The sequence below is a fragment of the Somniosus microcephalus genome, chromosome 32 (assembly GCF_052327205.1).
Source record: "Somniosus microcephalus isolate GS21.2 chromosome 32, FLI_Smic_1.0, whole genome shotgun sequence".
Lineage (NCBI taxonomy): Eukaryota > Metazoa > Chordata > Chondrichthyes > Squaliformes > Somniosidae > Somniosus > Somniosus microcephalus.
The window spans coordinates 14,699,990-14,712,095 of NC_141018.1; the positions used below are offsets into that span (position 1 = coordinate 14,699,990).

A 12,106-nucleotide genomic window follows, 5' to 3' on the forward strand; every position below is an offset into this window, starting at 1 on the left:
AGTGGCCTTTCTTGTGGCAATCGGAGCAGGTCGCGTTTCTTGCAGGGCAGCGCGTCCTCGGGTGTTTCGCCTGGCCACAGAAGAAGCAGCTGGCGGCCCGATCGCGGGGCTCCGATGTCGCAGCCGGTACCGGGGGTGGCGGTCCTGATCGATTCTGGGACGCCGACGCTGAGGTAGGTCCCAGAGGCGGCGGTGCGAGGGGTATTGCGGCCGGGGTCAGGCCCGAGTCCCAGGGTCGCGCAGCACAGTACCTGGAATACGCCTCGAGGTCCCGATGGGCCACTTCCAGAGAGCGAGCGAGGGCTGCAGTTGTATTCAGGTCGAGGTCCTTTGATTCGAGCAGTTTTTGCTGTGAGTAGTCGGACCGAAGGCCTTTCACGAAGGCATCGCGGATATTCCCTTCAGTATTTTCTGCCGCCGTTACAGCTTTAAAGTCACAGTCCCTGCCGAGTGTTTGTAGCGCCCGTAAAAATTCATCTACAGACTCTCCTGGCTGTTGCGAGCGGGATCTTAGGAGATGTCTGGAATACATAGAATTTACCGGGCTCCGGTACTGCTCTTTCAGCAGATTGAGGGCGTCCTCGTATGTAGTAAGATCCTGGATGAATTCAAATACTTTAGAGCTCACTTGGGCGGTCAGAACTCTTAGTTTGGATCCCGGAGGCACGCCGGATTCTCCCAGGTAGGATTCGAAACAGCTCAGCCAGTGTTTGAAGTCGAGGGCTGAGTTCGCTGCCTGTGGGTTTAGATCCAAGTACGGCGGTCGGAGGGCTCGCAGCCAGGTCGGCTGCTGTGGCTGTTGTAGCTGGCCGTTTGGCTGGTCGTTTGGCTGCTCCGGTCCACTCATTTCAAAATTTAGCCAATAAAATTGATATACCTATCAATTCATCCAATGAAAAGCGACGAGTTAAGATAGTAACTATAGGTTTTTATTGGCTAAATGACAGAGCCCACCCTCGTGGGTGATCAGGTCCAACAAGGAGGAATACCAGCCAGTCGACCACATTTATACCTGGGCAAGCAGGCGGAGCCAGCTGTGGTCAGCCCAGGTATAACAGCGTGACAAGAGGTGACCTTGTGTAGTGATACAACAGTGTAAACAGTGATAACCATAGTGTAACGATATAAACAGTGATAACCATAGTGTAACGATAGTGAACGATGAAAGTGGTTTACCACACAGAGTAAGCTCGAGGGGCCAAATGGCCTACTCCTGCTCCTATCTTCTATGTTTCTATGAGTTCCAGATTTCTACTACCCTTTGTATGAAAAAGTAGTTCCGATTTCACTCCTAAATGGCCGAGTCTAAGCTTTTAAGATTATGTCCCTTTGTTCTTCCTACTTTCTCTGTATCTACCCTTTGAATCATTTTAACATTATTATCCTCTACACTCAGGGGAATACAGGACAAGTCTTCTGGCACCAATCAGTGTTGGGAGCCCTGCTGATCTTTCTCCTCTCTAACCTAGGGGCACTGAGTCTGAGTGTAGTGTCCTCACTGAGATTCATTCAATTAATTTTGCAAAAAAAAATCCTGCTGGACAGATAACACAGCTCGTCGTTTAGTTATCATTTTTAAACAGTGTTTATTGAATGACTTTCAATCACACACCAGCGATGCGTTATCCAAGGAGAGGACATATAAATTGGCCAGAAAAAGCAGTAAACCTGAGGATTGGGAGCAGTTTAGGATTCAGCAAAGGAGGACAAAGGGATTAATTAAGAGGGGGAAAATAGAGTATGAGAGTAAGCTTTCAGGGAACATAAAAACTGACTGTAAAAGCTTTTATAGATATACAGTGTTTATTGAATGACTTTCAATCACACACCAGCGATGCGTTGTTCTATCTAAACAGAGTCCAAGGGGGTGAAATTTATTTCCATCAAAGTCGAAACTAGCGAGGACCAATTTCGGCCCCGAACGTGTAGCCGTTACATTCTTCAACTGTGGGTTCCCATCGCCCACGTCCCGTGTCAGTGAGAGTGGAAACTCACGTTGAGTCTGACTCCGTGTTTTGTGTCGGTCGTCACAAAACTTCAGAACAATCTGTGAAAGCCAAGGAGCTGCCGCCAGCGGTTTAATATCATTAGCGGAACACCGGGAGAAGATTTCTCCGCACACAATCCTGCGCTTCAAGCAGCCTCAGTGTTACAATCTGTGAAAACACACTTGCATTCGAGGGGGCCGGTTGCACACCTGCCGTCCGTGGTCCGTGCGGTCTCTGCCTAGATATCAAGAGAGGAGATCACGTTTGATGGGTTCACTTCCAGTGGGGGACAGATAATGAAAGCGGACTGTCTCGTTACTTGAGATAAAGCTCCAGGAGCTTTAGAACAGACACAGTGTTGGCAGAGAGGATTATACTGAAAGATTGCAACTACTTACATTTTACTCACTGAATTTCACTTTTGCCTCCATCACTAAGAATACAGAAAATTAAACATGTGAAGCATCAGTAACATAAGATTCAAACAATAATAAACATCTGTAAATGGATTTGCTATTTTTAACCCCTGGATTTGAATCCGTCTCTCGCTCTACTCTTCAATTTTCACTCTCACCATCTCCCATCACTTTCCCTTTCCCTCACTCGCCCTCTATCTCTCCCTCCCTCCTTTCTCTCTCTCTGTCTGTCTCTCCCACTCTACCACTCTCTCCATCCCTCCTCCTCACTCTGGACTGTAAGGGTCATTTAGGAAATGATTTACATTCAGCTTCCTGTGTCAGCCACACATTAGCCCCCTACAGTTATTAAAGAAATGCAACTGGTAAATGTTTCATTGAATGAGAAAAACTAAACAGAAAGTCTGAATGAAAACTGAGTGAATCACACCCCTACCTCTACCGATGCTGAGGATCCTTCATAAAAATAAATAACGGGGGGAACTTACTAGATTTAATATAAGTTTAAAAAACGGTAATGGAGAAAATAATGGGACTTAAGTTTGACAAATTTCCATGATCTGATGGCTTCCATCCCGGGGACTTATAAGATGCAGGTGAGGAAATTGCAGATACGCTAGTCATGATCTTCCAAAACTCTCTTGATTCAGGAATTGTCCCCTTGGGTTGGAATACTGCCAAGTGTTACTCCATTATTTCAGCAGGTTGGGAGAGAGAAACCAGGAAATTATAGACCTATTCGTCCAACGTCTGTTGTGGGGAAGTTACTAGAATCTGTTACTAGGGACAGAGCGACTGAGCACTTGGACAAAGATGAGCTGACCAGAGAGAGCCAGCATGGATTGGTAAAGGGTATGTCAGGTCTAACTAACCTAGGTGAATTTTATGCGGAGATCACTAACGTGGTAGATAAGGGAGTGTACATGGATTTTAGATGGACTTCGAGAAGGCATTCAATAAGGTTCCACACAAGAGACTGTTAGTAAAAATGAAAGCACATGACAACCTATTGACAAGGCTAGGGAATTGGTTAGGAGGTTGGAAGCCAAGAGTAGGGACAATGGGCAATATACTCCAATTGGCAGGATGTGACTACTAGTGTCTCCCAGAGATCTGAACTGGGTCCTCAGATTTTCACTATATTTATAAAAAAGTCTTAGATGAAGAAATAGAGAGCCAAATATCCAAGGTTGCTGACAACACGGAGTTAGGTGGCACAGTAAGTAGTGTTGTAAAGGGACGTTGACAGATTAAGTGCGTTGGCAAAACTGGCAGATGGGGTTCAGTGTGGGGAAGTGTGAGGGGATCCACTTTGGACCGAAGATAGGTCAGAATATTTTCTAAATGGTGAGAAGATAGGAACTGTGGAGGAGCCGAGAGATTTAGGGGTCCAGGTACAGAAATCACTAAAAAGCTAGAAGACAGATACAAAAAATAATTTAAAAGGCTAATAGAAAGTTAGCTTTATCTCAAATTGCTGGAATACAAAAGGGTAGATGTTATGCTACAGTTGTATAAAGCTTAGGTGAGACCACCTCTGGAGTGCTGTGTTGAGATCTGGGCACCGCACCTCAGGAAGGACGTACTGGCCTTAGAAGGGGTGATACCGGGGTTAAAAGGGTTAAATTACGAGGGCAGGTTGCAGAGACTAGGCTTGTATTCCCTCGACTATACATGATTAAGAGGTGATCTAATTGAGGTGTTTAAGATAATATAAGGATTTGATAGGGTGGATAGAGAGAAACTATTTCCTCTGGTGAGGGAGTCTAACCTTAAAATTAGAGCCAGGCACTTCAGGGGTGATGTCAGGAAGCACTTCTTCACACAAAGGGTCGTGGAAATTTGGAACTTGCTCCCCCAAAAAGCTGTTGAGGCTGAGGGTCAATTGAAAATTTCAAAACTGAGATTGGTAGATGTTTATCAGTTAGGGTATTAAGGCAAATGGAACCAAGACGGGTAAATGGAGTTAGGATACAGATCAGCAATGATCAAATTGAATGGCGGAACAGGCTCGAGGGGCTGAATGGCCTCCTCCTGTTCCTATGTCGCTATGGTCACAGTAAATGTGATAAGATCAGAACTATGAATTTAAAAATCATTGTAATAAGCCTGTACTTAAATATAATTTCCGGATTTAGATCAAACATTTTAAAGCTCTTGCTTACCCTTGGCAGCTTGTCGCTTCCTTCGGATTATGCAAAGTGCCCCATCAATGCAAACTAGCACAACCAAGTACAGAACCAAAACACACATGCGTATGTCACTGCAGCTGGTGTAAGGACCTGCAGAGGAGAAGCAACATTAAGTTCAGTCTGTGCAATCCCCTGTTATATGTACAGCTGACCACACTGGTTACCTGGGCTGAGGAACAGACATTTCTGGTTAGAATCTGGAATAGTGCAATGGCGAAGGAAGTAAATCAAAGCAACTTATAACGGCTACAAACTGTACAACTGATCTGGAATCTCTCAGTTTGAATTATTGATATTAAACGATTCACATCATATTCTAGATTGTATCACTTACTTTGAGTATTTGTACGAGATATGCTGCTGGTCATTGAGGAGATTCCCGACGTTGAGGTGGGGGTGTCTGAAGTCTCTGCACTCGCCTCTGTCACAGTAAGGGAGATGTTTGCTACAATCTTCCAGACAGGTTTCCCTGAATATTGACCGTGGACAGCACAGAGATACCTCCCAGTGTCCACCACATTCGCTGAGTGAACAGTAAGGTGGTGAGACTGGCATCTAACAGTAGGATTGTCTGAGCTTTGGTTAGAGATTCTTTGTGATGACCTTCTATCCACACAGCAGCGTGTGTTAGAATGTGCCTCATAACCCTCAGTGTGAACAGAGTGCAGACACCCGTTGACGTTCCCAGATCTGATCCAAAACAGAGTGAAGAAGAGGGTTTCTCTATTCTCAAACTGGCAGGGTAAAGTCACATTCTCTCCCTCTGACACTGTCAGCGACCAGGAGATCTCTTCAGCAGAAAATATTTCATCTGAATCTATAAACAACATTGACAAGAACATTTATTAATATAATAATCTTCAGTGCGGTACTTTGTCAAAGGATTTCCTAAAGTCCATGTACAGTACATCCCCGCATTCCTCCATCTACCATGTCTATTACCTTCTCGACGGTTTTTCAACCTCAATCATCCTCTTTGAAATCCGTGCCAGCTACTTTTCACTATTTTCTCTTTATCTACATACATGGTAATTTCATCTTAATAAAGACACTAAAGTTTTCCCAATGACAGCTCTCTGCCCAAAAACCTCCTCTAATATCTCCCCAACGCCTCCCTAATATCTCCTCTAACACCTCACCTTAGATCTCCCCTAAAGTCCCGGCAATAACTTCCCTAACCCCTCCCCGATACTTCCCCGATAACCCCCCATCCCTCCCCGATCCCTCCCCCGATATTACCCCAGTACACGTACCACTCTGGATTATCACAAAGAACAAGTCGTGGTTTTCACATCCCTCTCCTGACAGTGTGAGCCAAGACAGACAGTTCGATGATCTTCTTCCTCTGGAATCCTGAGCCGAGCAGGTAAATACCCTCGAGTTAAACGTCTTCACATGGAATGTCAGAGACTGAGACTCCGTTTGTTCTTCATTTAATTTGCATTTTCTACACTCTGGTTTACTGGGCCTGTTTCTCCAATTAGGACTGAAGTTTTCACAAAATTGCATTTCCTTCTCTTTATTCTCACATGTTATTTTGTCCATTTCTGCTCCGAGATCAGTGGAGCTGCACAAGGTTACTTTATTCCCAGTACCAGTGGGCACGTGGCACTGCAGAGTGGTGACATCTCCTGGTCCTCGGGAGAGGAGATAAGTGGATCCTGCAGGGAAAGGGCAGAATCGGATAGAGATAAGTAACATTCCACACAGGAAAGATCATTAAACACTCAATCTGACACAAGCCTCTCACAGTAAATGAGCCGAGATAGACCCCCACCACCCCCTTTACACATTGTGATCGACTGCCCTCCCATTACTCAGTCTGAATCGAATCCACACCACCCCCTCTCCCTGCCTCCATCACACAGGCCTGGATAAAGACCCCCACCCACCCCCACCATAACACATTCTGATCGAGACCTCATCCCCATCCCCATCATAGCCTGAATAGAGACCCCCACCCATTCACTGAGCCTGACTACAGTCATACATAGTACATAGGGTGAGGTTATTGGAAGTCAATCATCTCAGCTCCAGGACATCGTTGCAGGAGTTCCTCAGGGCAGTGTCCTAGGCCCAACCATCTTCAGCTGCTTCATCAATGACCTTCCCTCCATCATGAGGTGACACGTGGGACTGTGCACTGATGATTACACAGTGTTCAGCTCCATTTCCAATTCCTCAGATAATGAAGCAGTCCGTGCCTGCATGCAGCAAGACCTGGACAACATAAGAACATGAGAACATAAGAAATAGGAGCAGGAGTAGGCCAATCGGCCCCTCGAGCCTGCTCCGCCATGCAATAAGATCATGGCTGATCTGATCCTAACCGCCAATCCACTATCACAGAACCATCTCCTGAATCTAACAGAATTAGACACACGAAATAGGAGCAGGATCAGGCTACACGGCCCCTGGGCCCGCTCCGCTACCCACAGGGCCATGACCGATCCGAACCTAGACTCATGTCCAAATTCCTGCCCGCTCCCCGTAACCCTTAATTCCCTTTACTTCTAGGAAACTGTCTATTTCTGTTTTAAATTTATGTAATGATGTAGCTTCTACAGCTTTTTGGGGCAGCATATTCCATGGACCTACCACCCTCTGAGTGAAGTAGTTCCTCCTCATCTCAGTTTTGAAAGAGCAGCCCCTTATTCTAAGACTATGCCCCCTAGTTCTAATTTCACCCATCATCGGGAACATCTTCCCCGCATCCACCCGATCCAACCCCTTCACAATCTTATATGTTTCAATAAGATCGCCTCTCATTCTTCTGAACTCCAATGAGTAGAGTCCCAATCTACTCAACCTCTCCTCATATGTCCATCCCCTCATCCCCGGGATTAACCGAGTGAACCTTCTTTGTACTGACTCGAGAGCAAGTATGTCCTTTCTTAAGTATGGACACCAAAACTGTATGCAGTATTCCAGGTGCGGTCTCACCAATACCTTGTACAACTGAAGCAATACCTCCCTATTTTTATATTCTATCCCCCTAGCAATGAAAGCCAACATTCCATTGGCCTTCTTAATCACTTGCTGCACCTGCATACTAACCTTTTGAGCTTCGTGCACCAGGACCCCCAGATCCCTTTGTACTTCAGTACTTTCCAGTTTCTTGCCATTAAGATAATAACTTGCTCTACGATTTTTCCTGCCAAAGTGCATAACCTCTCACTTTCCAGTATTGTATTCCATCTGCCAAATCTCTGCCCACTTACTTAGCCTGTCGATGTCCCCTTGCAGGTTTTTTATGTCCTCCTCACTCACTACTTTCCCTCCCATCTTAGTATCATCTGCAAACTTTGATATGTTACACTCGGCCCCCTCCTCCAAATCGTTAATATAGATTGTAAAGAGTTGGGGACCCAGCACTGACCCCTGCGGAACACCACTAGTTACTGATTGCCAGTCTGAGAATGAACCATTTATCCCAACTCTCTGCCTTCTGTTAGATAGCCAATCCTCTATCCATGCCAGAATATTACCCCCAATCCCGTGATTTTTTATCTTAAGCAATAATCTTTTGTGTGGCACCTTGTCAAATGCCTTTTGGAAGTCTAAATACACTACGTCCACTGGTTCCCCTTTATCCACCCTATACGTTACTTCCTCAAAGAACTCCAGCAAATTTGTCAAACATGACTTCCCCTTCATAAAACCATGCTGACTTTGTCCTATTAAATTATGATCCAAATGTCCTGTTACTGTCTCCTTAATAATGGACTCCAAAATTATACCTACCACAGATGTTAGGCTAACCGGTCTATAGTTTCCAGCCTTCTGTCTACTGCCCTTTTTAAATAAGGGTGTTACATTAGCAGTTTTCCAGTCTGCCGGGACCTTTGCCGAGTCCAGGGAGTTTTGGAAAATTATTACCAATGCATCCACAATCCCTACCGCCACTTCCCTCAAGACCCTCGGATGTAAGCCATCAGGTCCAGGTGATTTATCCGCCTTGAGTCCCATTATTTTACCGAGTACCACTTCCTCAGTGATTTTGATCGTGTTTAGCTCCTCCCCCCCTTTAGCTCCCTGTTTGTCCAGTGTTGGGATATTCTTAGTGTCTTCTACTGTAAAGACTGATGTAAAATATTCATTCAGTGTTTTTGCCATCTCCATATTTCCCACCATTAATTTCCCGGTCTCATCCTCTAAGGGACCAACATTTACTTTAGCCACCCTTTTTCTTTTTATATAACTATAAAAACTCTTACCATCTGTTTTTATATTTTTTGCTAATTTACTTTCATAATCTATCTTCCCTTTCTTAATCAATCTTTTTGTTATTTTTTGCTGTCTTTTATTAAAGTTTTCCCAATCCTCTATCCTCCCACTAGATTTGGCTACCTTATATGCCCTTGTTTTTAGTCGAATACTATCCTTAATTTCTTTACTTAGCCACGGATGACAACATCCAGGCTTGGGCTGATAAGTGATAAGTAACAGTCACACAACGTAATGACCATCTCCAACAAGAGAGAGCCTAACCACCTGCCCTTGACATTTGATGGCAGTACCATCATCGACTCTCCCACCAGTAACATCCTGGGGTCACCATTGACCAGAACCTTGGCTGCAACAACCACATAAATACTGTGGATACTAGGGCAGGTCAGAGGCTGGGTATTCTGTGGCAAGTGGCTCACCTGACTCCCCAAAGCCTTTCCACCACCCATAAGGCACAAGTCAGGAGAGTGATGAAATACTCCCCACTTACGTGGATGAGTGCAGCTCCAAAAACACTCAGGAAGCTCAACATCATCCAGGACAAAGCAGTCCACTTGATCGGCTCCCTATCCGTCCCCTTAAACATTCACTCCCTCCACCACTGGCACACCATGTCTGCAGTGTGTACCATCTACGTGATAGTATCTCGCCAAGGCTTTTATGGCAGTATCTCCCAAACCCCCGACCTTCACCACCTATAAGCACAAGGGCAGCAGGTGCTTGGGAACACCATCACCTCCAAGTTTCCTTAAAAGTTGCACAAAATTCTGACATGGAAATGTATCGCTGTTCCTTCATTGTCGCTGGGTCAAAATCCTAGAATTGCCTACCTGACAGCATTGTGGAGCACCTTCACCATTTGGAGTGCAGAAGAAAGGCCAACCCCAATTGACCTTCTCAATGGCAACTAGAGATTGGGCAATAAATGCCGGAATTGCCAGTGACACCCACATCCCGAAGAAAGATAAAATAAATATGAAGTAATCATCCACTTAATGAGGGAACTTAATTTAAGACGTGGCATTGAATACTGGTTCCTAACTTTCAGGGAGATTATAATAACTGATAATAGGTGTGAGGGCATTAGTTAGACCTGTAAAAGGAAAACATGTGGGTAAATATTATCTTTTTAGTTGGGGTTTCTGTAGGCGGAGGGAATTAGCTGAAGCTGAATGGTGCAGACCAAAGAGATATTTATAATTAAAAGTATCACTTGATGGAGAGCAATTATATGCAACAAGAGCCGAACTATTTATAAGGTAATGAAGTAGAGTTATGCCAATCTCGTTAGCCAAATGGAAAAAGAGCTCGTTAGTTAGGAAACCAGCTGTTAGCTAAAGTTATCGATAAGGACTCAGTTCAGTTAGACTCTCCGTATATGGAGTTGTTTTTCAATGCAGAAATGTGCAAATTGTCACATAGTCGGAGTGAGGGGGAAGTACAAAAAGTGGCAGAGTGTAATCAGTATTTGGATTCGAAGGGGTTTGCTTGGCATAAAACACTGAACATTAACGCGTTTGAGTCACCAGTTATCAGCTCTTGCAAATTCTTGTGGCTCTTTGCTAGAATCAGCTCACGGCCTTGCTCTCCCCACAGTCCTCCTGTATCTTTAGCAGCTTCAAATGTTTATCCAATTCTCACTTAAAAGATAGAATCATAGAAAGTTATGCCACGGAAGCAGGCCATTTCGGCCCATCGTGTCCGCGCCGGCCAACAAAGAGCTATCCAGCCTAATCCCACTTCCCAGCTCTTGGTCCGTAGCCCTGCAGGTTAGAGCATCCCAAGTGCACATCCAAGTACTTTTTAAATGTGGTTAGGGTTTCTGCCTCTATCACCCCTTCAGGCAGTGAGTTCCAGACCCCCACAACCCTCTTGGTGAAGAAATTTCCCCTCAAATCCCCTCTAAACCTTCCACCAATTATTTTAAATCTGTTCCCCTGGTTTTTGACCCCTCTGCTAAGGGAAAGAGGTCCTTTCTGTCCACTTTATCTAGGCCCCTCATAATTTTATACACCTCACCCATTTCACCAGCCTATCTATGTATTTTTGAAGTCTTATCCCTATCCTCCTCACTGTTCACTATACTTCCAAGTTTTGTGCAAATTTGAAATTGTGCCCTGTACACCCATGTCTAAGTCATTAATATATATCAAGAAAAGCAGAGGTGCTAGCACCGACCCCTGGGGAACACCACTGTATATCTTCCTCTCATCCCAAAAACAACTCTTCACCACTACTCTCTGTTTCCTGTCACTTCGCCAATTCTGTATCCATGCTGCCACTGTCCCTTTTATTCCACGGGCTTCAACTTTGCTGACAAGCCTATTATGTGGCACTTTATCAAACTCCTTTTGGAAGTCCATGTACACCACATCAACCGCATTGCCCTCATCAACCCTCTCTGTTACCTCATCAAAAAACTCGATTAAGTTAGTTCAACACGATTTGCCTTTAACAAATGCATGCTGGCTTTCCTTAATTACTCCACACTTGTCCAAGTGACTGTTAATTTTGTCCCTGATTATCGTTTCTAAAAGCTTCCCCACTGACACACTTGGATTGAGTATAAAGCAAGGCTTTAATCAACTTGTTTCAGAACATGGAGGTCTAGTTGTACTTCACTAGTTCCTTGTCTTACAAAATGTCCCTGAAAGCTGGGCCCACGCCCGAGTATTTATACTCCTTGGATGGTGCCACCAACTGGCTGTCCAGCGTTATTTCATGAGGAGTTTCTTGATGATGATGAGATTTATAACACCCACTACTGAAGTTAAACTGACTGGCCTGTAGTTGCTGGGTTTATCCTTACACCCTTTTTTGAACAAGGGTGTAACATTTGTAATTCTCCAGTCCTCTGGCACCACTCCTCTATCTAAGGAGGATTGGAAGATTATGGCCAGTACCTCCGCAATTTTCACCTTAACTTCCCTCAGTATCCTAGGATGCATCCCATCCGGTCCTGGTGACTGATCTACTTTAAATACAGCCGACCTTTCTAGTACCTCCTCTTTATCAATTTTTATCCTATCCAGTATCTCCACTACCTCCTCTTTCACTATGACTTTGGCAGCATCTTCTTCCTTGGTGAAGACAGATGCAAAGTACTCGTTTAGTACCTCAGCCCTTTTTTGAGCCAGGTCTCCAGTATCATATTCCCATGTGGCTATTTGCTCCTGCAACTCCCCAACCTTATTCACCATGCTTCGTGCATTTACACACATGCACTGTAAACCTCTCTTAGACCTTCTTATATTCTCATAGTGTCTGATGCCACCTAATA

The 12,106-nt window shown here is 44.7% G+C and overlaps 2 protein-coding genes across 2 annotated transcripts in view; both read right to left on the reverse strand.

Moving 5' to 3' along the window:
- Positions 1-1,784: 1,784 nt before the first annotated feature.
- LOC147097286 (uncharacterized) lies at positions 1,785-9,666 on the reverse strand. Its single transcript, XM_085971991.1, has 6 exons — positions 9,657-9,666; positions 5,850-6,257; positions 4,931-5,413; positions 4,570-4,686; positions 2,387-2,421; positions 1,785-2,226 (listed from the first exon to the last, which is right to left on the reverse strand). Exons 1-5 carry the CDS (start codon positions 9,664-9,666, stop codon positions 2,390-2,392), a joined length of 1,050 nt encoding a protein of 349 aa, XP_085828117.1. The 3' UTR covers positions 1,785-2,226; positions 2,387-2,389.
- Positions 6,184-12,106, reverse strand: part of LOC147097287 (uncharacterized) — a 30,382-nt gene continuing 24,459 nt past the window's right edge. Inside the window, exon 11 of the mRNA XM_085972113.1 lies at positions 6,184-6,257. The gene's annotated coding sequence lies outside the window, so the exon portion shown is untranslated. The remainder of the gene's footprint in view (positions 6,258-12,106) is intronic.